The 27,827-nt window shown below is 46.5% G+C and overlaps 1 protein-coding gene across 2 annotated transcripts in view; it reads left to right on the forward strand.

Moving 5' to 3' along the window:
- The window catches only part of SPATA48 (spermatogenesis associated 48), a 270,129-nt gene that overhangs the window by 122,548 nt on the left and 119,754 nt on the right, over positions 1-27,827 (forward strand). For both annotated transcript variants that reach the window (XM_030209509.1, XM_030209519.1), the window contains exon 5: positions 24,180-24,247. In XM_030209509.1, the coding sequence (XP_030065369.1) occupies positions 24,180-24,247 (68 nt within the window). The remainder of the gene's footprint in view (positions 1-24,179; positions 24,248-27,827) is intronic.

Here is a 27,827-nt window from a genome sequence, read left to right on the forward strand (position 1 = left end):
GAAGTGCAACAAAGCACCAACAAACCAGGGACCTTAGACGATGCAAAGGCAAACACAGAAGTTTCCAGGTGATTAATAAAGCCCATCAGCTGCAGAAGCTCAGCTGCAGGAATCACAAGGCAGCTACGGGTGCTGTTCAGGCACAAACAAGAAAAGCAAGTTGGGCAGCCTGGGAGATCCGGACTGGACTGGGCTGAATGTGTGACAGTTCATAGCAGCCACCGGTTCTGGCCACCAGAGGGCGAGGTGAGCACAGACAAGGAAACGGTCACAAACGTGACACTCCACATTCAGGTTGCCATGGTGATGATGTATTCGAGTTAGATATCTCTTGGTATGTTCTTGCGGTTAGGAAGCCATTGATCCAAGTACGTGTCCTCCAATCCCGAAGTATTCTGGGATGTTCAATAGTATTTTATGGCTAACCATGTCGAACACGCTGGACATGTCGAATTGTAGGAGAAGTATACTGTTGCCAGTTGCAATTTTTTGTTTGAATTTGGTTAGGAGAGTGATTAGTACTGTTTCAGTGCTGTGGTTGGATCGAAATCCTGATTGTGATTCATGTAGTATTGAAAATTTGTTTAAGTAGTCGGTAAGTTGCTTTCTATTAGTTTTACTGCCAGAGGGATGGATGCTACCGGGCGGTAGTTGGTTATGTCATTCGATTTTTTTTCTTTAGATCTTTGGGTATTGGGGTGAGTAATATATTTCCTTTATCCTTAGGAAATAGTCCATGTTGTAACATGTAGTTAAGGTATGATGTGAGGTCTGTTATGAAGCGTTGAGGGGTGGATTTTATTAGGTTGTTTGGACATATGTCCAGTTTGCAGTGGGATTTGGCGAACCTGTTGATTGCTTGGGTGACGGTTTTGTCAGTCAGTAAATTGAAGTTTGTCCAGATTCTGTCTGCTGGGTATTCATCGGTGATTGGATCCAGACAGTTAATGGATTTTTCATGGTCGGTGGTATTAAGTGGTAACGTGGATCGTCTGCTGATGGGGTGTCTGTGTTGGTTGTGGTGACCGGTGAGGTGTCAAGTAGTTTATTCACTTGTTGGTAAAGTTTATGTGTGTCTTTATGGTCTGGTCCTATTTTGGATTTGTAGTATGTCTTATTGTATTTTCTTTGCATTTGTTTCCATGCGTTAAGTATATATTCATCTTTCATTTTTTTCCATGCTCGTTCAAGTCTCCTTACTTGTGTTTTTAATTTTTTCAATTCTTCGTTAAACCATGGTATCGAGATGTGTCTTTGTGAGGTTCTTATTTGTAGTGGTGCAATATTGTCTAGTATGCTCCTGCATCTGTTGTCCCAGTTTAGGAGGTAGTGTTTGGAGTCTGTTTGTGCTATCCATTCGTTCTTGTAGATCTGTTGCTAGAATGTTACAGGGTCAATTTGGCCTCTCGTGGTGTAAGTTCTTGATTGTGGTATGAGCCTTTTTTCGCCATTGTAGGGATAGATTTAGTTTGTGGTGGTCTGACCATGGTATGTCTGTCCATTTTGTATCTGTTAGTATTAGGTTTAGGTCTGAGGATAGTTTGTGTGTGATGAGGTCGAGTGCTTGCATATTAGACCAGTTGAGGTCCCATAATTGGAGGAAATCCTTGCATTCATTTGCATTGTTTGCGTTAGGGTCTTCTAGGTGTAGGTTTATGTCCCCTATTATAAGTAGATTGGAGTTAGATACACAGGTATTCGATATGAAATCCATGAAGTGTGGTTGGCATTCTAGCCAGTTACCTGGTGGTCTATAAAACAAGACAACGTTTAGGTGGTCATGCAATGTAGTGCAGTTGATTGTAACTGGGGCGATTTTGAGTTGTGGTGTTATAGACTCGGCTGTTGTTGTTACGATGAAGTGGGATCTATAGATTAGTGCAATGCCTCCTCCTCTTTTTCCTTTTCTTGTCCAGTGAGTAATTTTGTAGCCTGGGGGGCATAGATCTAAGATTATGGGCTCCTTGTGATCGTGGATCCAGGTTTCGCTGATGAATAGTAGATCGAGGTTGTTTGTTGTGATCCAGTCTGTTATTATTGTTGTTTTGTTGACTACTGATCTGGCGTTTATGTATCCCACTTGGATTGTTTGGTAGGGTTCAGCTGGGTTCGAGATTGTGTTGGTTTTCGTTATTTGTCTCTTTTCCTGTGGTGTGGATTTATTGTGTCCTTTCTTTCCTTTGTATTGATTTTGTCCGTGCATGGTAGTTCTGCCACTGTTTTGGTTGTTGTTATTTTGGTGGTATGTATTGTATCTGGGTAGTCTATTGTGTATTGTGGGTTTGTTATTGGTGTCTGTGAGGGGGTTGGTTAGTGTGTGGTGAATTAGGGATAGCGAGTAAATTATTAGGAACAGTTTGGTGGTGTTCATTTTGGTCTTATTTCGCTTTTGGTTGTCAGGTGGTCGGGTATGTTGGTTGTGGTGTTGGTTCTTGTTCATAGGATGGTGTTTGTGCGGTCTGTCATTACTTTGATACTCTGTGGTGATGGTGAGCGGGTTGATTGATAAAAAGTGACTGATTTACTCACAGTTAGATGTGCGGTCCTAGGGTTGTATTGGTGGTCGAGTGTGGTGGTCTCCGGAGTGGTAGTTTTTGTCCAGGATGAGCAGATAGCTGGGGCTGGTTGGGTAGTTCGGGCTCGGCAATAGGAAAGCACGGCTGCCAGCTTGGATAGAGTTCAGGCTAGAAGGGGTTTCCAGTCAGAAGAGAAACTTCAGATTTCTGTATAGTGGTTGATGGACAGTAGTGGAGCTCCAGGTCAGCAGGACTCCTTGAGTATCATACATACTAATTGAGAATTTGTATGTATGATACAGGACAAAAACCCAAATGAGTCTTATCACGAAACAGCCACCCACCTGGGGTTACCCTGTGGCCACTTAGAGGGTCTATCCCCAGCACAACTCAGGTCCTCCTACACATGCCGTTCGTGCTCTACACTAACACCCTCCTCCCACTGACTGGGTCACAACCGCCTCTGGGAGAGTCTTCTGCTCGCAAATTATCCACAGTGATTTCTAGGTTACTGGGGCCACACTCCCAGTGGTTCCACAGTTCCCAGAAAGCACTCACAGACCCAATACACAAACCACCAGGATTCTTTATCAGTCATGCAGAGCGAACAAACAATTTTGTTTATTCTCATACTGAACAAAAAATGAGCAATTAGCAAACAATAACAGGTAACTGAAATCTGGATCAATTATAACACAAACTAATTCAAGACTCAGTTCCTTTTATCTTGCTGCACCTCACGCCTGGAATAGTCTTCCTGAGCATAGACACCAGGTATAAGAGGCTTGGAGAGGCTAAGCCTCCCCTGCTGTGCTCTGAGGGGGTTAAATTGTTGATTTACCTTCATCCTCACAGCAGGAGCTGCAGTGAAAGCCCTCTAGCCTTGTGTAACCAGTTGTAGAAATTGGTTTATGGTTTGTTTACCTTACTGCTGGGATAGCAAGGGGGGTTGGCTGGAGGTGTCTTGGGTTGCCAGGGAGATATTTAACGAGGATGACTTCCTGACCTGCACTGAGGACAGATAGCAGCAGAATCGGATACTGGGCCAGCATGATCAGAAAAAGTCACCAGACAACAAAGGTAGAAAAGATCATTTTATTTTCATTATAGTGTTTGGAATATGTCCACTTTGAGAATCAGGTGCTCAACATTAAAAGTTTATATTTATTTACTTATTTATTTATGGCATTTTATCCCACATTAATTAGGGTGTTTTGTGGCTCTACATGAGAATTGTGATGATATGATCCCTTGTTTCATATTGTTGACAGTCTGCATTTTCTGTATGGGTGGTATATTGGTGTATTAGGTTCTGCCCAGTGTAATATTTATGGTACAGTAAAGTTCTGAATGTGTTTTTGCACAAAGTTGTGCATAGTGTTTTGCAGTTGAGCGATTGTGCTTAGAATATGCTTTGAGCAACCACTTTATTCTTTGACATATGATACATATCTAATATCTAAATTTAATAAAAGGTATTAATTGTGACTTTTATTTTTATTTAGTTATTTTTTCTGTGTGTTATCAGACAATTATGGATTTATGCTCCACCCCTGGCCCCACCCCTAACCCCGCCCCCTTTAGCCTCCCCAAACAGTTGGGCCACCGACCGCCTATGTTCCTGAGCCTATACGTCTAGCCCCGTCTTTAGCTGTTTTCAAGTCCAAACTCAAAACCTACCTCTTTACCACTGCTTTTGACTCCTAACTCACTTACCCTGTCCTTTATCCTCACCTCTTTATTCCTTCACCCTTAATTGTTCTGTCTGTTTACCTGTCTTATCTAGATTGTAAGCTCTTTGAGCAGGGACTGTCTTCTATGTATGGTGTACAGCGCTGCGTATGCCTTGTGGCGCTATAGAAATGATAAGTAGATAGATAGATAGATAGATAGATAGATAGATAGATAGATAGATAGATAGATAGATAGACTAACTAAACATTTGCATACTTTCTAGAAAAGTACCTGAGAAGATCAGGATATATAACTGTTTGTTTACTGAGCCTCAAAGAGATTCTGCACTCTTTTCTTCCTGGCTAGGACTGAAGGAAGGCAAAATCAATACACTTTAAAGAAAATGAGCTCCTGGGCCAATCAGAGCCCAGTCAACAAGATTTGAAAGTATACTGCTGCATGTTTCCTGCTTGTTTTAAGAAAAAGAACATTCAGTTCACTGTAACAGTTTTATAGCAAAGAAACACCACCTGCTGGTCAAATAGGAGAACTACACTTCAGGACATAATTAAAATAGGAAATTATCTAATACATTTTACAGGCTTAAAACACACTGTTTATTCACAAGTCTGTACTAACACTCGAAGGTATATTGGAATCTAAAAGCTAAAGAAATAAAATAAAATAGAATAAATTGAGTAAGGCAATAAGGCATATACACCATATGCCTGGAATAGACTTCCTGAGCCGGTACGTCAAGCTCCATCTCTGGCTAAAAGCCCACCTGTTTGATGCTGTTTTTAACTCCTAACCCTTATTCACTTGTTCAGAACCCTTATTTTATCATCCTCACTTTAATATTCCCTTATCTCATTTGTCCTGTTTGTCTGTCCTAATTAGATTGTAAGCTCTGTTGAGCAGGGACTGTCTCTTCATGTTCAAGTGTACAGCAGTGCGTACATCTAGTAGCGCTATAGAAATGATAAGTAGTAGCAGTAAAGGGGCCCTTTTACTAAGCCACAGTAAAAAGTGGTCTGTTTTGAGTGTGCACCGGGCCACTTTTTAATGCATCTGCTAAAAAGGGCTTATTTTAATGGGACAGGAAAGGACATGTGGTAAAACTGAAACCAGTGCATGCCTAAAACCAGCCTGAGCCCTTAACGCCACCCATTGAACTAGCGGTAAGGGCTCACGTGCTACATGCGCGGTGACCAGTCAGTGCATGTCACCCTTCCTCCTAGCAAGGGGGTGCATGGAGCTGCCATGCGCCTTTTGGCTCTGCCGGTCCCCCACCCCAAAACAGGAAGTAATGTCAGATGTGGAGTTACCACTAGGTTAGCATGGGAGACCCGTCACCTCAATGGGTGGCGGTAAGTGCTCGTTCTGAAATGGACGCACAGCAAGTGTGAATTTACCGCATGGCCATCTCTTTTTTCCACCTTTTTACCCACTGCAGTAAAAGAGGACTCTGCACATGGCAAAAGCTTGCGCTGCTGCTAGCGCAGGGTCCCTTTTACCGCAGCTTAGTAAAACGGCCCCAAAGATAGAACTGGGAGTTATACAGTCCCATTTATGTTGTTACCTTGGCCAGTTAAGTGTGAATATCAGCACTTAACTGACCAACTGTTGACTCTGCCCCTGTAATGGCCCCAAATAGCCGGTTAAATGGCCCCAAAATAGCCCCAAAATAGCCGGTTTTGTGGTGATAACCGGTTAAATGTCGCTGAAAATTAGCAGATAGCCCCAAACAAGCGACTTAACTAGTCAGTGGCTGGTTAAATCATTTAAAACCAGTATGTTTTTTTGGATCCTACCCATCTGGAAGAATGTTTTGAGAGACAGGAACAACAATTGGAATATTCAAATGAGGAGATTTCTTTAGGTAAATTGCAGGTTAGGGATATGGAGAGGTAATTAAATTAAGTAAGGGTATCTTGAGGAATTACAAGATTGTTGATTTCCTTTTCCTCTTTCCTCCTCTGGATCCAGCTTAATTTTTTTTTTTGTTTTATAAGAAGCATCATGATTAAATTTGTATTTTGTTTTCCTATTTAGTTATGATATCTGCTTCTTGTATCTCAATATGAGAATGCATTACTTTTGGGGCCCTTTTACTAAGCTGCAGTAAGAAATGGCTTTAGTACATCTTTATGTGGGACTTTCCTGGGTGACTCCTAACTTGCATTATATAACTATAATTTAGGTTCCACTTTCCCACATGCATCACTTTGCACTTGCTCACATTATTCCCAGTCTCCCAGTCTCGTAAGGTCCTCTTTGTAATTTTTCACAATCCTCTTGCAATTTAACAACTTTGAATAACTTTGTGTCATCAGCAAATTTAATTATCTCACTAGTTACTCCCTTCTCTAGATCATTTATAAATATGTTAAAAAGCAGTGGCCCATCACAGACCCCTGAGGAACCCCACTATCTACCCTTCTCCATTGAGAATACTGACCATTTAACACTACTCTGTTTTCTAACCAGTTTTTAATCTACAAAAGGACACTACCTCCTATCCCATGACTTTCCAATTTCCTCTGGAGTCTTTCATGAGGTACTTTGTCAAACATCTTTTGAAAATCCAGATGCACAATATCGACTGGCTCACCTTTATCCACGTTTGTTCACCCCTTCAAAGAAATGTAATAGATTGGTGGGCAAGATTTCCCTTCACTAAATCCATGTTGACTGTCTCATTAATCCATGCTGTTGAATATGCTCAGTAATTTCGTTCTTTAAAATAGTCTCTACCATTTTGCCCAGCACTAACATCAAGCTCAGTGATGATCTACAGTGGGGGAAATAAGTATTTGATCCCTTGCTGATTTTGTAAGTTTGCCCACTGACAAAGACATGAGCAGCCCATAATTGAAGGGTAGGTTATTGGTAACAGTGAGAGATAGCACATCACAAATTAAATCCGGAAAATCACATTGTGGAAAGTATATGAATTTATTTGCATTCTGCAGAGGGAAATAAGTATTTAATCCCTCTGGCAAACAAGACCTAATACTTGGTGGCAAAACCCTTGTTGGCAAGCACAGCGGTCAGACGTCTTCTGTAGTTGATGATGAGGTTTGCACACATGTCAGGAGGAATTTTGGTCCACTCCTCTTTGCAGATCATCTCTAAATCATTAAGAGTTCTGGGCTGTCGCTTGGCAACTCGCAGCTTCAGCTCCCTCCATAAGTTTTCAATGGGATTAAGGTCTGGTGACTGGCTAGGCCACTCCATGACCCTAATGTGCTTCTTCCTGAGCCACTCCTTTGTTGCCTTGGCTGTATGTTTTGGGTCATTGTCGTGCTGGAAGACCCAGCCACGACCCATTTTTAAGGCCCTGGCGGAGGGAAGGAGGTTGTCACTCAGAATTGTACGGTACATGGCCCCATCCATTCTCCCATTGATGCGGTGAAGTAGTCCTGTGCCCTTAGCAGAGAAACACCCCCAAAACATAACATTTCCACCTCCATGCTTGACAGTGGGGACGGTGTTCTTTGGGTCATAGGCAGCATTTCTCTTCCTCCAAACACGGCGAGTTGAGTTCATGCCAAAGAGCTCAATTTTTGTCTCATCTGACCACAGCACCTTCTCCCAATCACTCTCGGCATCATCCAGGTGTTCACTGGCAAACTTCAGACGGGCCGTCACATGTGCCTTCCGGAGCAGGGGGACCTTGCGGGCACTGCAGGATTGCAATCCGTTATGTCGTAATGTGTTATCAATGGTTTTCGTGGTGACAGTGGTCCCAGCTGCCTTGAGATCATTGACAAGTTCCCCCCTTGTAGTTGTAGGCTGATTTCTAACCTTCCTCATGATCAAGGATACCCCACGAGGTGAGATTTTGCGTGGAGCCCCAGATCTTTGTCGATTGACAGTCATTTTGTACTTCTTCCATTTTCTTACTATGGCACCAACAGTTGTCTCCTTCTCGCCCAGCGTCTTACTGATGGTTTTGTAGCCCATTCCAGCCTTGTGCAGGTGTATGATCTTGTCCCTGACATCCTTAGACAGCTCCTTGCTCTTGGCCATTTTGTAGAGGTTAGAGTCTGACTGATTCACTGAGTCTGTGGACAGGTGTCTTTCATACAGGTGACCATTGCCGACAGCTGTCTGTCATGCAGGTAACGAGTTGATTTGGAGCATCTACCTGGTCTGTAGGGGCCAGATCTCTTACTGGTTGGTGGGGGATCAAATACTTATTTCCCTCTGCAGAATGCAAATAAATTCATATACTTTCCACAATGTGATTTTCCGGATTAAATTTGTGATGTGCTATCTCTCACTGTTACCAATAACCTACCCTTCAATTATGGGCTGCTCATGTCTTTGTCAGTGGGCAAACTTACAAAATCAGCAAGGGATCAAATACTTATTTCCCCCACTGTATAATTTTCCGGATCACCTCTAAAACCTTTAAAAAAGAAAAACAAACGGCGTTATATTGGCCACCTTCCAATCTTCCGGAACTACGCTTGATTTTAAAGATAAATTACATATTACTAATAGTTTTACAAGTTCAGTTTTCAATTCTATCAGTACTCAGGGATGAATACAATCCGGCGCAATCTGTCAAATTGCGCCATTACATCCTCCAGGTTTATAGAGATTTCATTCAGTTTCTCTGATTCGTCAGGTTTGAATACTATTTCTGGCATTGGTATCACTCCCAAATCTTCCTCAGTGAAGACTGAAGCAAAAAAGTAATTTAATCTCTCTGCTATGGCTTTGTCTTCCCTGATTGCCCCTTTAACCCCTCGGTCATCTAGCAGTCCAACCGATTCTTTTGAAGGCTTCTTGCTTTTAATATACCTAAAGTTATCAATAGAAATCAAACAAAATAAAACATGGAAAAGAAAATAAGATGATACCTTTTTTATTGGACATAACTTGACACATTTCTTGATTAGCTTTCGAAGGTTGCCCTTCTTCATCAGATCGCAAATAAGCAAATGTGCTAGTTGACAGTGTATATAAGTGAAAACATTCAAGCATTACTATGACAGTCTGACAGGCTGGGAGGATGGGGGTGGGTCAGAGATATGCATGGGGACATCAAAGCATATCATTGATATTCTAACAGGATGGGTGTGGATAGGTGAGGGGTGGGGTGATCAACAGAGACATACAGCTTTATGGTTTATAATGGGCTAGGAACCCCAGATCCTTGTTAAGTCCTTTCTGTTGGGTGTTAAAATATTCAATCATTCTGACTTCAAAGGTCTTACATTCTTGTATGGTTTTAAAGTTACCTTTCAGGATTCTCACTGTGAAGTCACTGGTACAGTGTCCTGGTCCTGTAAAATGTTGACCAACAGGTGTGGGAACCCTACTGGCACCAGCATTGTTCATGTGATGTCTATGTAAATTGAATCTGGTCTTAAGCATCTGGCCTGTTTCTCCAATATAGCATCCTTGGTTACATTTTTTACACATTGGAAGATGAGCAAGTGAAAGATCCCTTTATGTTGAATATCTTTCCTTTGTAGATGACTTTGGGGTCCTGTGAAATATTTTGGCATAGTTTGCAACTGGATAAATTACAGGGAAGTGTGCCCTTCTGTTCCTTTTCAGTCTGTGATGGAAGTTTACTTCTGATTAGCTTGTGTTTTAAGTTGGGTGGCTGTCGGAAGGCCAGTACTGGTGGGGATGGGAATATCTCTTTCAGTAATTCATCTTCCTGGAGTATAGGTTGTAGATCTCTTATGATTTTCCTCAGTTTTTCCAGCTCTGGATTGTATGTCACTACAAGGGGGATTCTGTCTGTAGATTTTTTCTCCTTGTACTGTAGCAGATTCTCCCTGGGTGTTTTGAGGGAGGAGACAATATTCTTGGGGATTATTTTGGGGTTGTAGCCTTTCTGTTTGAAGGATGCAGTCAGGCTTTTAAGGTGTCTGTCTCTGTCCCCTGGGTCAGAGCAGATACGGTGGTATCTTGTGGCTTGGCTGTAAATGATGGATCTTTTTGTATGTGAAGGATGGAAGCTGGAGTTGTGGAGGTAGCTGCATCTGTCTGTGGGTTTTTTGTATATAGATGTTTGTATACAGCCATCACTGATTGAGGCCGTGGTGTCCAAAAAATTGACTTTTTCTGGGGAGTAGTCAATTTTGAATCTGATTGTAGGATGGTATTATATACACTGTCAGCTAGCACATTTGCTTATTTCCGATCTGACGAAGAAGGGCAACCTTCGAAAGCTAATCAAGAAATGTATTAAGTTATGTCCAATAAAAAAGGTATCATCTTATTTTCTTTTCCATGTTTTATTTTGTTTGATTTCTATTGATAACCTTAAGAGTGGACTAACACGGCTACCACACTCCTCTACTTAATATACCTAAAAATTTTTACTTTGTGTTTTTGCCTCCAACGCAATCTTGTTTTCAAAGTCTGTCTTTGCCTTCCTTATTTGACTTGCCATTCCTTATTCTGTTTCTTATTTTTAGTCGGTTCCTTCTTCCATTTTCTGAAGGATTTTCTTTTATCTTTAATAGCTTCCTTCATCTCACTTTTTAACCATGCTGGCTGTCGTTTGGTCTTCCTTCCTTCTTTTTTAATAAATGGAAAATATTTGTCCCGGGCTTCTAGGATGGTATTTTTGAACAGCATTCAAGCCTGATGTAAATTTTTGATCTTCGCAGCTGCTCCTTTAAGTTTTTTTTTTTCCACCGTTCTTCTCATTTTATCATAGTCTCCTTTTTGAAAGTTAAATGCTATGGGCTCGACATGTGCCAGGCAATTACACCTAAGCATATTCTAAATACCATGCGTAAATTTACATGCGTTATTTAGAATACTCTTAGGCATAGTTCATGTGACTGAATCTACGTGTGTCCATTTATGAAAAGCTGATGTAAATCCCTGCACATAGATTTATGTGCACTGGCCCATATTTTATAATAGACGTAGATTTTGGAACTCCCACAAAATGCCCATTTCCACACCCCCTAAGCCTGCCCCATTTTGCCTGTGCACGTTAGAATTTAGGCGCAGTACATTTCAGAATATGCTTAGCAATGTACATGTGTAAATTCTAATTTTTGCCATTTAGTACTCGTTATGTTGTTAAGAGCTGTTACGGAGATGAAAACGGAGATGAAAGTGGTGGCGATGAAAACGGTAACGGAATTCAAACATGTGTGGGATAAATATAAAGGAATCCTGTTCAGAAGGAATGGATCCTCAGGAGCTTAACCGAGATTGGATAGCAGAGCCGGTAGTGGGAGGCGGGGCTGGAGGTTGGTAGGCAGGGATAGTGCTGGGCAGACTTATACGGTCTGTGCCAGAGCCGGTGGTGGGAGGCAGGGATAGTGCTGGGCAGACTTATACGGTCTGTGCCAGAGCTGGTGGTGGGAGGCGGGGCTGGTGGTTGGGAGGCGAGGATGGTGCTGGGCAGACTTATACGGTCTGTGCCAGAGCCGGTGGTGGGAGGCGGGACTGGTGGTTGGGAGGCAGGGATAGTGCTGGGCAGACTTATACGGTCTGTGCCAGAGCCAGTGGTGGGAGGCAGGGATAGTGCTGGACAGACTTATACAGTCTGTGCCAGAGCCGGTGGTGGGAGGCAGGGCTGGTGGTTGGGAGTCAGGGATAGTGCTGGGCAGACTTATACGGTCTGTGCCAGAGCCGGTGGTGGGAGGAGGGGATAGTGCTGGGCAGACTTATACGATCTGTGCCAGAGCCGGTGGTTGGGAGGCGGGGATAGTGCTGGGCAGACTTATATGGTCTGTGCCCTGAAGAGCACAGGTACAAATCAAAGTAGGGTATACACAAAAAGTAGCACACATGAGTTGTCTTGTTGGGCAGGTCTTTTTTCTGCAGTCATCTACTGTGTTACTATGTTAACATTTAACACCTTGTTAAAACAATTAATCTATGCACTTAGTTATAAAATACACATTCCTTTGCCAATTAGTGCTCATTATTTGTTGTTAAGAGCTGTTAACAAAACAACACCTTGTTAAAACAATTAATCTATGCACGTAGTTATAAAATACACATTCCGCACGTAACTCTAGGTGCACTGTATAGAATCTGGGGGTACGAGGGCAACTCTATATAAGATGTGCTTGCATTTAGGTTTGTGTGACGTGCACAAATGAAGAATAGGAAGCATTTAAGCACATGCGCTGCTCGTGCATGAATAGCATAGTGTGCAATTGAAAAGGAATACTAACAACCAATTTTTAGCATCATATCTATGTTAGTTGAATGTTCTAATACATGCTTATTAGGTGTATCATTAGCATTATTTCTTATAATCTTCTAGGGGTACTCATGTGCTGAGGACTCCTTGGTGGCTTCTATCCTGCATTACAAGCCCACAGCCAGGGCTTACTACAGCGTTGCCTCCAAGAAAGGCTCAGAGACAATTCTCCTTTATGGTAGCCTGTAATCTCAGTCATCATTTGGGCTCCTCTTTCAACTCAGGGTGACTGTTCCACAATTATCATCCTTTCTGGGAATCCTTCCCTGATATATCCTTGGTTAACAGGTCACATTTCTGGTACCCCTAATGCGCCCCTTGACACCTTCCTTGGGAATATAACCCTGGTTTCTCAGCTTTACCAATGCAAATTAATCAGCAGATGCAAATCCACTCTATTAGCATCCCTGATCCTCTCATGTGGGGAAGAACTTCTTTCCACCAACAGTTCCTCCTGTTTTTTCCTCAATTCAGCCCACTTATTTTGGATATCTGGGTCTCAGTTTACAACAGCCTCCTCCCCTGGACAGGACTTTCCACTCTCACTGTAACTTTACAGTCTTGTCCTCCACCCCATGGCTATAAGTCCAGTTCAACTAGTCTTCAGTGCCATCTGGCCCAATGTTCTTTCACATTGGCTTCTACAACAGTTATTGACTTAATTACTACAATATCCATAGCAAAGTTGAAAGAGAAGAATCCCTCTAAAACCAAGAAGGTACTTATTGGTTTTAGAGGGATTCTTCTCTTTCAACTTCTAGGGGATCTCTCCCTTCTCCTTTAGGCTCCTTCCATTCCATTTCCTCTCCCCTAGTTCTCTGGAGGTGTTCTTTATATAGGGCTGCTAATGGCCCACTACACCCCTTCTGAGCCCTCCCTCCTAGTTCCAGAAGGGTCCAGTACTTTCTCCAAGGTGTCTTTTTCTTAAAGGGGAATCCTCGGCTATGGGTCTTTCTCCGAGGACAAGCAGGCTGCTTGTTCTCACTGATGGGTTGACGTCCTCGGCAGCCCCCTCCATCGGAAAGTTTACTAGCAAAGGCCTTTGCTAGTCCTCGCGCGCCCATGCGCACCGCGCATGCGCGGCCGTCTTCCCGCCCGAAACCGGCTCGAGCCGGCCAGTCTTCTTTCGTCCGCGCTCGGTACGGTCGTGTTACGCCGTTCGTGCCCCAGAGAGTCGACCTCGCGCGTCCTTTTCGACGTGTTTTTTGCTGTTTTTTCCTTGAAAAAGTTCGGGAAGCGCTCCGGTAGTGTTCCGGAAGACCCTTTCGGGTTTTCTGCCCTTCCCGTATTTCTCAGTTTTTGCCCCGTAAGTTTTCTTTCGTTGTCGGGGTAGGCCTCTTTTGGCCTCGGTCAAGATTTTTCTCCCTCTAAATTTTGGTGCTTCAATTTTCGCCATTTCGGCTTTTGATTTCGCCGGCGTGATTTTTCCGCCCATGACATCGAAGCCTTCCAGCGGCTTCAAGAAGTGCACCCAGTGCGCCCGGGTAATCTCGCTCACTGATAGGCACTCTGCGTGTCTTCAGTGTCTAGGGGCCCAGCACCGCCCTCAGAACTGCAGTCTGTGTTCCCTGTTACAAAGGCGGACTCAGGTAGCGAGATTAGCCCAGTGGAACGTTTTGTTCTCGGGCTCTTCATCAGCATCGGCACCGGAGGCATCGAGTGCATCGACGTCGTCAGCGTCCGGACCATCTTCCTTGGCTGCCGCTTCATCGACTGCATCGAGGCATCGAACCTCTGCATCGGCGCCGAGGCATCGGGCGACTGCATCGACGTCGGTGGTACCGAGACTTCGTCTGCTGATGTCGTCGGACGGAGGTGCATCGTCAGGAGTGCAGGTGAGGGCTGTCCATTCCCCTGCTGGTGGCGGTGAGCCTTCGGGTGGGTCTCCTCCTACCCTGAGGGCTCCTGCGGTACAGCCCCCCCGGGATCGACCCTCTTCGGTCTCGGCCCCGAGGAAGCTACGGATGGATTCTACGTCCTCCTCGTCGGTGCCGGGGAGCTCCGGTGACATGCTTCGGAAGAAGTCGAAGAAGCATCGACACCGGTCTCCTCCCCATGTCGGCACCGAGAGCTCTGGGTCGCCGAGGGATTCGGCACCCAGCAGGCATCGGCACCGAGAGGACCGCTCACCCTCTGTTCAGGAGGTGTCGATGCGCTCCACTCTGGACAGCCCGGAACAGCCTCCTCGCCCGGAACAGGTTCTGACGTCGACGCCTGCATCGACCTCTCAGCCTTTCTCTGCAGCCGCTCTAAACGAGAGCCTCCGGGCCGTTCTCCCAGAGATTCTGGGAGAGCTGTTGCGCCCTACCCCTCCGGTACCGGCGGTGCTTGCGCCTCCGGTACCGTCGAGCGCGGCGCCGGCTGGCCCATCGCCCGGGTTGAGGTCCCCGGACAGCGGCCACCTCCCAGGAAGGCTCCCCGACTACGTCGGCGGAGGGAGCTTCGCCGATGCGGGCGAGGGAGTCTACCTCTCGACGCCCCCACCGTGGACGGGGTTCCACCGAGTCGAGTAGGGCGAGGTTGCAGACGCAGGTTCGTGAACTTGTGTCTGACACCGAGGGTGAGGCCTCGTGGGAGGAAGAGGAGGACCCCAGATATTTCTCTGACGAGGAGTCTGAGGGTCTTCCTTCTGATCCCACTCCCTCTCCTGAGAGACAGCTTTCTCCTCCCGAGAGTCTGTCTTTTGCTTCCTTTGTCCGGGAGATGTCTACGGCCATCCCCTTCCCGGTGGTTGTGGAGGACGAGCCCAGGGCTGAAATGTTTGAGCTCCTGGACTATCCTTCTCCACCTAAGGAAGCGTCCACTGTTCCCTTGCACCATGTCCTAAAAAAGACATTGCTTGCGAACTGGACCAAGCCACTAAGTAATCCCCACATTCCCAAGAAGATTGAGTCCCAGTACCGGATCCATGGGGACCCAGAGCTGATGCGCACTCAGTTGCCTCATGACTCTGGAGTTGTGGATCTGGCCCTAAAGAAGGCTAAGAGTTCTAGGGAGCATGCTTCGGCGCCCCCGGGCAAAGACCCTAGAACCTTAGACTCCTTTGGGAGGAAGGCCTACCATTCTTCTATGCTCGTGGCCAAGATCCAGTCTTACCAGCTCTACACGAGCATACACATGCGGAACAATGTGCGGCAGTTGGCGGGCTTGGTTGATGCTCTTCCCCCTGAGCAAGCCAAGCCTTTTCAGGAGGTGGTCAGGCAGCTGAAGGCGTGCAGAAAATTCCTGGCCAGAGGAGTTTATGACACTTTTGATGTTGCGTCCAGGGCCGCTGCTCAAGGTGTGGTGATGCGCAGGCTCTCATGGCTGCGTGCCGCCGACCTGGAGAATAGACTCCAGCAGCGGATTGCGGACTCGCCTTGCCGTGCGGACAACATTTTTGGAGAAAAAGTCGAGCAGGTGGTAGAGTCTCTCCACCAGCGGGACACCGCATTCGACAAGTTCTCCCGCCGGCAGCCTTCAGCCTCTACCTCTACAGGTAGACGATTTTTCGGGGGAAGGAAGACTGGTCCCTATGCTTCTGGTAAGCGTAGGTACAATCCTCCTTCCCGACAGCCTGTGGCCCAGGCTAAGCCCCAGCGCGCTCGCTCTCGTCAGCAGCGTGCGCCTCAGCAAGGCCCCGCGGCTCCCCAGCAAAAGCAAGGGGCGAGCTTTTGACTGGCTCCAGCAGAGCATAGCCGACATCCAAGTGTCAGTGCCGGGCGACCTGCCGGTCGGGGGGAGGTTGAAAGCTTTTCACCAAAGGTGGCCTCTCATAACCTCCGATCAGTGGGTTCTCCAAATAGTCCGGCAGGGATACACCCTCAATTTGGCCTCAAAACCTCCAAATTGTCCACCGGGAGCTCAGTCTTACAGCTTCCAGCACAAGCAGGTACTTGCAGAGGAACTCTCCGCCCTTCTCAGCGCCAATGCGGTCGAGCCCGTGCCATCCGGGCAAGAAGGGCTGGGATTCTATTCCAGGTACTTCCTTGTGGAAAAGAAAACAGGGGGGATGCGTCCCATCCTAGACCTAAGGGCCCTGAACAAATATCTCGTAAAAGAAAAGTTCAGGATGCTTTCCCTGGGCACCCTTCTCCCCATGATTCAGCAAAACGATTGGCTATGCTCTCTGGACTTGAAGGATGCCTACACACACATCCCGATACTGCCAGCTCACAGACAGTATCTGCGATTTCAGTTGGGCACACGCCACTTCCAGTACTGTGTGCTACCCTTTGGGCTCGCCTCTGCGCCCAGGGTGTTCACAAAGTGCCTAGCTGTGGTAGCAGCGGCACTTCGCAGGCTGGGGGTGCACGTGTTCCCATATCTCGACGATTGGCTGGTGAAGAACACATCCGAGGCAGGAGCCCTGCAGTCCATGCAGATGACTATTCGCCTCCTGGAGCTACTGGGCTTTGTGATAAATTACCCAAAGTCCCATCTTCTCCCAGTGCAGAAACTCAAATTCATAGGAGCCCTGCTGGATTCTCGGACAGCTCGCGCCTATCTTCCAGAGGCGAGAGCCAACAACTTGTTGTCCCTCGTCTCGCGGGTGCGTGCGTCCCAGCAGATCACAGCTCGGCAGATGTTGAGATTGCTGGGCCACATGGCCTCCACAGTTCATGTGACTCCCATGGCCCGCCTCCACATGAGATCTGCTCAATGGACCCTAGCCTCCCAGTGGTATCAGGCCGCTGGGGGTCTAGAGGACGTGATCCACTTGTCCACGAGTTTTCTCAAATCCCTGTATTGGTGGACGATTTGCTCCAATTTGACTCTGGGACGTCCCTTCCAAATTCCTCAGCCACAGAAAGTGCTGACCACGGATGCGTCTCTCCTGGGATGGGGAGCTCATGTTGATGGGCTTCACACCCAAGGAAGTTGGTCCCTCCAAGAACGCGATCTACAGATCAATCTTCTGGAGTCGCGAGCGATCTGGAACGCTCTGAAGGCTTTCAGAGATCGGCTGTCCCACCAAATTATCCAAATTCAGACAGACAACCAGGTTGCCATGTACTATGTCAACAAGCAGGGGGGCACCGGATCTCGCCCCCTGTGTCAGGAAGCCGTCAGCATGTGGCTCTGGGCCCGCCGTCTCGGCATGGTGCTCCAAGCCACATATCTGGCAGGCGTAAACAACAGTCTGGCCGACAGACTGAGCCGGATTATGCAACCTCACTAGTGGTCGCTCAACTCCAGAGTGGTGCGCCAGATCTTCCAAGCGTGGGGCACCCCCTTGGTGGATCTCTTCGCATCTCGAGTGAACCACAAAGTCCCTCAGTTCTGTTCCAGGCTTCAGGCCCCGGCAGACTAGCATCGGATGCCTTCCTCCTGGATTGGGGGGAGGGCCTGCTGTATGCTTATCCTCCCATCCCTCTGGTGGGGAGGACTTTGTTGAAACTCAAGCAAGACCGAGGCACCATGATTCTGATTGCTCCTTTTTGGCCGCGTCAGATCTGGTTCCCCCTTCTTCTGGAGTTATCCTCCGAAGAACCGTGGAGATTGGAGTGTTTTCCGACCCTCATCACACAGGACGAGGGGGCGCTTCTGCATCCCAACCTCCAGTCTCTGGCTCTCACGGCCTGGATGTTGAGGGCGTAGACTTTGCCTCTTTGGGTCTGTCAGAGGGTGTCTCCCGCATCTTGCTTGCTTCCAGGAAAGACTCCACTAAGAGAAGTTACTTCTTCCATTGGAGGAGGTTTGCCATCTGGTGTGACAGCAAGGCCCTAGATCCTCGCTCTTGTCCTACACAGACCCTGCTTGAATACCTTCTGCACTTGTCTGAGTCTGGTCTCAAGACCAACTCTGTAAGGGTTCACCTTAGTGCAATCAGTGCATACCATTACCGTGTGGAAGGTAAGTCGATCTCAGGACAGCCTTTAGTTGTTCGCTTCATGAGAGGTTTGCTTTTGTCAAAGCCCCCTGTCAAGCCTCCTACAGTGTCATGGGATCTCAATGTCGTTCTCACCCAGCTGATGAAACCTCCTTTTGAGCCACTGAATTCCTGCCATCTGAAGTACTTGACCTGGAAGGTCATTTTCTTGGTGGCAGTTACTTCAGCTCGTAGAGTCAGTGAGCTTCAGGCCCTGGTAGCCCAGGCCCCGTACACCAAATTTCATCTTAACAGAGTAGTCCTCCGCACTCACCCTAAGTTCCTGCCGAAGGTTGTGTCGGAGTTCCATCTGAACCAGTCAATTGTCTTGCCAACATTTTTTCCCCGTCCTCATTCCTGCCCTGCTGAACGTCAGCTGCACACATTGGACTGCAAGAGAGCATTGGCCTTCTACCTGGAGCGGACACAGCCCACCAGACAGTCCGCCCAATTGTTTGTTTCTTTTGACCCCAATAGGAGGGGAGTGGCTGTAGGGAAACGCACCATATCCAATTGGCTAGCAGATTGCATTTCCTTCACTTACGCCCAGGCGGGGCTGGCTCTTGAGGGTCATGTCACGGCTCATAATGTTAGAGCCATGGCTGCGTCGGTAGCCCACTTGAAGTCAGCCTCCATTGAAGAAATTTGCAAAGCTGCGACGTGGTCATCTGTCCACACATTCACATCTCATTACTGCCTGCAGCAGGATACCCGACGCGATAGTCGGTTCGGGCAGTCAGTTCTTCAGAACCTGTTTGGGCTTTAGGATCCAACTCCACCCCCCGAGGGCCCTGTTTGTTCTGTTCCAGGCTGCACTCTCAGTTAGTTGGTAAATTTTTTAGGTCAATCTCAGTTATGTCCTCGCCGTTGCGAGGCCCAATTGACCATGGTTGTTGTTTTGAGTGAGCCTGGGGGCTAGGGATACCCCATCAGTGAGAACAAGCAGCCTGCTTGTCCTCGGAGAAAGCGAATGCTACATACCTGTAGAAGGTATTCTCCGAGGACAGCAGGCTGATTGTTCTCACAAACCCGCCCGCCTCCCCTTTGGAGTTGAGTCTTCCCTTGAAGTGTATTGTCTTGCTACATACTGGACTGGCCGGCTCGAGCCGGTTTCGGGCGGGAAGACGGCCGCGCATGCGCGGTGCGCATGGGCGCGCGAGGACTAGCAAAGGCCTTTGCTAGTAAACTTTCCGATGGAGGGGGCTGCCGAGGATGTCAACCCATCAGTGAGAACAATCAGCCTGCTGTCCTCGGAGAATACCTTCTACAGGTATGTAGCATTCGCTTTCCCGGCCCCTATGTTCCCGGCTGGAGCTCCCTCTAGTGACCATATCATGGCACTTTCCAGCCTTTTATCTAGGAGAGCACCCTCTGGCAGCCTCCTCAGGGTAGGACAGTCCTATGTTTATCACAATCTCTGGTATTTGAATTCCAGTACTGTTAAATATGTATATTTTTTATACTGTTTCATGGTAGTTCTATTATTAGGTTTCAATTTACTGTTTTCAAGTTTACCTCATTTATTGTATTTAGTTTATTCTTGGTTATTTTACTATTGTTATGCTGTTAAAAAAATTGTAAGTTTTATGTTAAACTGTACGTGCTGTACACTGCCTTGGGTGAATCTCTTCCTAAAGGCAGTTAATAAATCCCAATAAATAGATAAATATTAGATGCATGCATTGATTGATAGATTTAGGCATAGCCTCATACGCCTGCTGTTGACTTGGCATAAGCAGCAACACCCTCTTTTTGACACACTAATTCAGGTTTGTGCCAATTTTCTGTAATGGCATCAGGGTGCCTTGATTCCGTCATAGAACTGGCACTCCCCACACTGCACTGGGGCACCAAAAAGGAGGCACCTACAGTGGTGGAAATAAGTATTTGATCCCTTGCTGATTTTGTAAGTTTGCCCACTGACAAAGACATGAGCAGCCCATAATTGAAGGGTAGGTTATTGGTAACAGTGAGAGATAGCACATCACAAATTAAATCCGGAAAATCACATTGTGGAAAGTATATGAATTTATTTGCATTCTGCAGAGGGAAATAAGTATTTAATCCCTCTGGCAAACAAGACCTAATACTTGGTGGCAAAACCCTTGTTGGCAAGCACAGCGGTCAGACGTCTTCTGTAGTTGATGATGAGGTTTGCACACATGTCAGGAGGAATTTTGGTCCACTCCTCTTTGCAGATCATCTCTAAATCATTAAGAGTTCTGGGCTGTCGCTTGGCAACTCGCAGCTTCAGCTCCCTCCATAAGTTTTCAATGGGATTAAGGTCTGGTGACTGGCTAGGCCACTCCATGACCCTAATGTGCTTCTTCCTGAGCCACTCCTTTGTTGCCTTGGCTGTATGTTTTGGGTCATTGTCGTGCTGGAAGACCCAGCCACGACCCATTTTTAAGGCCCTGGCGGAGGGAAGGAGGTTGTCACTCAGAATTGTACGGTACATGGCCCCATCCATTCTCCCATTGATGCGGTGAAGTAGTCCTGTGCCCTTAGCAGAGAAACACCCCCAAAACATAACATTTCCACCTCCATGCTTGACAGTGGGGACGGTGTTCTTTGGGTCATAGGCAGCATTTCTCTTCCTCCAAACACGGCGAGTTGAGTTCATGCCAAAGAGCTCAATTTTTGTCTCATCTGACCACAGCACCTTCTCCCAATCACTCTCGGCATCATCCAGGTGTTCACTGGCAAACTTCAGACGGGCCGTCACATGTGCCTTCCGGAGCAGGGGGACCTTGCGGGCACTGCAGGATTGCAATCCGTTATGTCGTAATGTGTTACCAATGGTTTTCGTGGTGACAGTGGTCCCAGCTGCCTTGAGATCATTGACAAGTTCCCCCCTTGTAGTTGTAGGCTGATTTCTAACCTTCCTCATGATCAAGGATACCCCACGAGGTGAGATTTTGCGTGGAGCCCCAGATCTTTGTCGATTGACAGTCATTTTGTACTTCTTCCATTTTCTTACTATGGCACCAACAGTTGTCTCCTTCTCACCCAGCGTCTTACTGATGGTTTTGTAGCCCATTCCAGCCTTGTGCAGGTGTATGATCTTGTCCCTGACATCCTTAGACAGCTCCTTGCTCTTGGCCATTTTGTAGAGGTTAGAGTCTGACTGATTCACTGAGTCTGTGGACAGGTGTCTTTCATACAGGTGACCATTGCCGACAGCTATCTGTCATGCAGGTAACGAGTTGATTTGGAGCATCTACCTGGTCTGTAGGGGCCAGATCTCTTACTGGTTGGTGGGGGATCAAATACTTATTTCCCTCTGCAGAATGCAAATAAATTCATATACTTTCCACAATGTGATTTTCCGGATTTAATTTGTGATGTGCTATCTCTCACTGTTACCAATAACCTACCCTTCAATTATGGGCTGCTCATGTCTTTGTCAGTGGGCAAACTTACAAAATCAGCAAGGGATCAAATACTTATTTCCACCACTGTATTTACAGAATTGCCACCTATACGTACAATTAAGCAGTTTAACGGGGGCAAAACAAAAGTTGTCTTAATTTAAACCACTTATGTATAGGATAGCAGCTAAATATCACCACTCTTGGTATAGCTAGGGGTAATACCCTCAGCTCACCTCAGCAATAATCAGATAGGGGACTTATACATTTAGCAGCTGCTGCTAGATGTAAGACACTTGAGTATTAACCCTTTATTAACAATATGCTCTTTCTCAGCCTTAGCCTTGGGGATTTTTGTTTACTTTTTTTTTTTTAAACTCTGTTTATTAATATCCAACACAATGAACATGGTATCAAGCAAATCCAAGGAAAACAACACAAGTTGGATAGCATTTTTGTCCTTAATTCCCCCCCTTCTTCCCCCTCCTTCCCCCCCTCTGCCCCCCCCCCCAGTACCCCAACTAAACCCTCTCCCTTAACAGTTCAAAATTTTACTTCTGGCCACCGGAGTGAGAGTATCCCAGAATGGAGACCAAGTCTTGCAGAATGTATCACCTTTCTTAGAGGCTAAGTCTTTGACTCCCCCCTTCTCCAATGAGCAGCAATGGATCATGGACGATCTCCAATGGGCCACGCTAGGGCCTTCCTTGTCCAACCACAATTGAAGAATAGTGGGCTTTGCCATCAAGATGGTGCGTTTCAAACATCTTTTGTACCCCGAAGGTGCTGGTCTCTGCGTCCTGAAATTGTCGAACAATTGCTCTGAGGAGGGTTCCATCGACAAGTCCACATGCGCGACACATGGGAACCCAACACCCTCCAGAAAGATTGAACTATTGGACAGGTCCAGTACATGTGCCCCAATTTGGCACTCCCTCTCCCACACGTCAAGCAATTGTCGGAGTTCCTAAGAGTGGCTCGGAATGCTCTGTGAGGAGAAATGTGTAGACGCAGCAGAAATTTATATTGAATTTCGCACCAAGCCATGTTTTCTGTGAGGCTGTGTATCGATCTGAGGCAATCCGATATCTGTACTGGTTGGAGGCGAATGCCCAGTTCTTGATTCCATCCCTGAGTCACCTTGGATAGATTTAAGTCCTGCAGTGCATCCCTGAGATGTCTATGAAAATAACTTAAAGGGATCCGCAAATGGGCCTCGAGGCCCAGCAGTTCATCCAGATCTTCCCACGACTCGCGGATTAAAACTGCCGTTGGGAGGGAGCCAACATAATGCCGGATCTGGTAGTACGCAAAAACATCCTGCGCCCCCAGTCCATATTCATCACACAAAATCTGGAATGGCTTAATGACCCCCTGCTCCGATACCACATGATATAAATAGTGAATTCCAGAGGAAGCCCACCTCCGGAAAGTGGCCGATGTGGCTCCCGCCGGAATTTTGTTTACTTTTTAAATCTGGCATCTTCTTTCTGACCCTGTGTTCCTTCTGGGATCAAATCTCCTAAGCTTTTGTCTGAAACTCTGGAATCATGAAATAAGCAACAATCATGTCTTCCCTCCCCCCCTCAGAGCTGTGAGTGCTGCCTCTGCAGTATCCAGTGCCCCAGTTGATCTGGGGAGTGGAAGACCTAACTGGGGGTTTGAACTGGGTATCATCTAAATGTCATAGAAAAGCCCCAAAAGAAGGGAAGGGATGTAGGCCAAGCAAAGAATACATGTATTTTAATATTCAATAAATCTACTGCAGTCAACCTCTGGATACATTTTTGTCTACTTTGGTTGGCCTACATTCCTTCCCTACTTTTTGAGCTTTTCTGTGACTTTTCATAGGGAAATAGCCTTCCTGTTTTGTTGGTTTGGTTATCGTCTAAATGTCCACATGGAAGTATATAGCACTTAGTACGTGAGCCACCAAGGAAAGTCCAGCTAAGCTTTTCTGGTCTGCAGTACTGAAAGGCTGATCTGTTATTTGACTTAGCAACCCTCATGCCTCAGCCAGAAAAATTGTGTTTGTTATTTTTCATTAGTATGTCTGTTGTAGAAAGTGTAGCCCACTAAGGTTTGTTGTGTACCCTGAAAATATTAACACATCAATATTGCCTGATGGTGAGAAATCTTATGTTAAAAAATGTTCTTCAAGTTGCCAATGTTTTCACAGCTCTTATGATTTTCTTATTGGTGAAAAATGTTCTGAACTGGAAGTCACTAACAGATACATAGAAGCAAATCAACAGAGTCTCATTTCTACATAGCGAGCTAATTGAGAGACATATTAAAATACACACATGTGTACTGGACCCATGGTAGTATGCATAGAAAAATGGTTGGAATAGCACAAGTTTTAAATTTGTAAGCAATAACGCTATCTTAGTTGCCTTAAAACTGAAACTGAATTAAACCTAAAATGCAGTGAAAATACTATAGTAGTAAATAAAATGAATCTTAATGTCAAGTTGATGCAGTAGCAAAGCTTCAGGCTATATTTTTTTGTTTGGTGTTTGAAAATCATGTACATTCAAACATTTTGTCCACCATTCCAGACTGTTGGAGGGATCTGGGACAGATTTCAAACAAGACCTCTTCATACAGGTGGCAGACCAGTGACATTGTAAGTTCTTTTTCTTTTGGTTACTGTATTGTGTAATTGCTGTGTTTCCTTGCATCTTTAACTTAGGACAGGTCATGCTGCTGAAGACTGAAACTTTACCCACTCAACTTCAAAATCTACCTAAGTGGCACCACTGAAAATTCACATATAACGTATCCATTGAAAGTTACACCTCCTAATTGTGTAGCTGTACTTGGACAGATAATTTTCAGCATGGCAGTTGAATGTCACTACTTAAATAACTGTTTGCCACATTGGAACAATGCTTGCTATGTCTCTTTATATAATGCATAACTCTGGCCATGTAGTAATTTAAATAGCCAAAGTTATACATATACATGGCTCATATTTTAAAAAGTAAAAGCTCTTTGCAGTCAGTGCTTCCTCTTCCTCCTCCCCAGTAGTCAAACATGCTCTCTCTCTATCTTCCTATCCTCCGTTTATCTCAATGCCCCCCCTTTACAAACACTCACTTTCACTAAATCCCCTTCTCTATCCCTTTTTTTCACTCCCAGCGTTCATCCCTAGTAGCCACTCTCTCTCTGTCCCTCTCCTTCTCCCCAGCAGTCTCTTCCTTTCTGCTCCCATGGACAGCAGTCACACTTTGTTAATTACTACTACTACTACTACTTAACATTTATAAAGCACTACCAGGGTTACGCAGCGCTGTACAATTTAACACAGAGGACAGTCCCTGCTCGAAGGAGCTTACAATCTAAAGGACAAAACGTGCAGTCAATCAAATTGGGGCAGTCTAGATTTCCTGAATAGATGAATAATAGTTAGGTGCCGAAAGCGACATTGAAGAGGTGGGCTTTGAGCAAGGATTTGAAGATGGGCAGGGAGGGGGGCTTGGCGTATGGGCTCAGGGAGTTTATTCCAAGCATAGGGTGAGGCAAGGCAGAAAGGGTGGAGCCTGGAGTTGGCTGTGGTGGAGAAGGGTACTGAGAGGAGGGATTTGTCCTGTGAGCGGAGGTTACGGGTAGGAGCGTAAGGGGAGATGAGGGTAGAGAGGTAATGAGGGGCTGCAGATTGAGTGCATTTGTAGGTTAATAAGAGAAGCTTGAATTGTATGCGGTACCTGATCGGAAGCCAGTGAAGTGACTTGAGGAGACGGGTGATATGAGCATATCGGTCCAGGCGGAAGATAAGATGCGCAGCAGAGTTCTGAACGGATTGAAGGGGGGATAAGTGGTTAAGTGGGAGGCCAGTGAGGAGTAGGTTGCAGCAGTCAAGGCGAGAGGTAATGAGAGAGTGGATGAGAGTACGGGTGATGGATGTGCTCAGAGAGGAAAGGGCAAATTTTGCTGATGTTATAGAGAAGGAAGCGACAGGTCTTGGCTGTGTGCTGGATATGCGCAGAGAAGGAGAGGGAGGAATCGAAGATGACTCCGAGGTTGCGGGCAGATGAGACGGGGAGGATGAGGGTGTTATCGACTGAAATAGAGAGTGGAGGGAGAGGAGAAGTGGGTTTGGGTGGAAAGACAATGAGTTCGGTCTTGGCCATGTTCAGTTTCAGGTGGCGGTTGGACATCCAGGCAGCAATGTCAGATAAGCAGGCCGATACCTTGGCCTGGGTTTCCGCAGTGATGTCAGGTGTGGAGAGATATAGCTGGGTGTCATCAGCATAAAGATGATATTGGAAACCATGAGATGAGATCAGCGAGCCCAGGGAAGAGGTGTAGGTTGAGAAAAGAAGGGGTCCAAGGGCAGATCCCTGAGGAACACCAACAGAGAGCGGGATGGGGGTAGAGGAAGATCCATGAGAATGTACTCTGAAGGTACGGTGGGAGAGATAAGAGGAGAACCAGGAGAGGACAGAGCCCTGGAATCCAAATGAGGATAGTGCGGTAAGGAGTACATTATGATTGACAGTGTCAAAAGCGGCAGATAGGTCGAGGAGGATGAGGATGGAGTAGTGACCTTTGGATTTTGCAATGAATAGGTCATTACAGACTTTAGTAAGTGCCGTTTCTGTCGAGTGTAGAGGGCGAAAACTGGATTGCAGCGGATCGAGGATGGCATGAGAGGAGAGAAAATCAAGGCAGCGGCTGTGAACGGCGCGCTCAAGTATCTTGGAGAGGAAGGGTAGGAGGGAGATGGGGCGGTAGTTGGAAGGATAGGTAGGGTCTAGTGATGGTTTTTTGAGGAGTGGTGGTACTACATCATGCTTGAAGGTGTCAGGGACAGTTGCAGTGGAAAGAGAGAGGTTGAGGATATGACAGATGGGGGGTGGGGGGTAACAGTAGGAGAGATGGTGTTTAGTAAGTTGGTGGGGATGGGATCAGAGGAACAGGTGGTGCATTTCGAGGAGGAAAGAAGGTGGACGGTTCCCTCCTCGGTGATATCAGGAAAAGAGGAGGAGGCGGCCTGGGTTGGTTGGTTGAGGGAGTGGGTTAAAGGGTGAAGAGGAGGAGGTAGCTTGGTAATGAATTCGAGGTTGATCTTCTGCACCTTGTCGCGGAAGTAGTCAGCCAGTGATTGAGAAGAGAGTGAGGGAGGTGGGTGGGAGCAGAGAGTAGCTCCACTCCTGGACCCTTCCCCCCCCAAACCATAGGTCCTCAGCCTACCTTACAAAGCCTGGTGGTCTAGTGGCATAGTCAGGGTAGGAGCAACCTCCAGTCGTTCCTGCCTATGCTGGCTCCAGTTTCTAAAAAATGGCTACTGCGACCTCCAGCAGCAGTCTCATGAGGCTGCTGCTGGAGGCTGTGGCTGCCATTCTGATAGCGGAAACATTATGGGCAGGAGTGATCAGGGATCAGGGCTTGTAAGGTAGGTGGGTCTCATAGGGGAGAGGGATACCTCTGTATGGGGAGGCTGCTCCTGTTCAGGGGGACAGAGGGATGATTGCTCTTCTTTGGTGGTGGGGGGAGCAGAGCGAAGCAAAGCCTGCTCCTGTTGGAGGAGGGAGTGCACTATGGGGACACAGCACAAAGTTTTGGTTTCAGCTGAAAATGCACCAAAATTTGGCTGGATGCTATTATAGATCTATGGGGTTTTAGACAAACATTAAAGACTCAGGGGTCAGTGATTTTTTCGCCACCGCTAGCTTTATGCCCCTATATTTAATGCCGGGCAATATCCAGGCACTGGCATTAGTTATCTGGATATGTGCAGACTCCACCAGGAGTCCCTTTCAGTCCCTCCACCCCTAGCAGTCTCTCAGTCTCCCATCTTTTGTAGACACTTTCTCTCCCTATGCCCGTTTCTCATCCCTAGCAGTCACATTCTCTCAATCCCCTTTTTTATACCCTGTAGTTACTCTTTTTCTCTCAATCTCCCATTCCCAGCAGTCTCTCATATTCCCCTCATCATTCTCAGCAGCTAGTGTTTCTTCCAGTTTCCTATCCTCAGCAGGAATTCTCTCTCTCAGTTACCAATTCCAAGCAGTGTCATAGCTAGGATTGAATGGGCCCCAGCATAAAAATTAAGATAGGTCCCTATAATACCATCTCTTTCAAGGTAGTGGGGGCCAGACCGGGGAAGTGAGGTGGGTGGGTGGGAACCCCTTCAGACCTCCAGTCTGAAAGAGGGGAGAGGAGGTGGCAGTATATGTGGAAATTGAAGAGTGTGTATGGAG

The sequence above is a fragment of the Microcaecilia unicolor genome, chromosome 1 (genome assembly GCF_901765095.1).
Source record: "Microcaecilia unicolor chromosome 1, aMicUni1.1, whole genome shotgun sequence".
Classification (NCBI taxonomy): domain Eukaryota; kingdom Metazoa; phylum Chordata; class Amphibia; order Gymnophiona; family Siphonopidae; genus Microcaecilia; species Microcaecilia unicolor.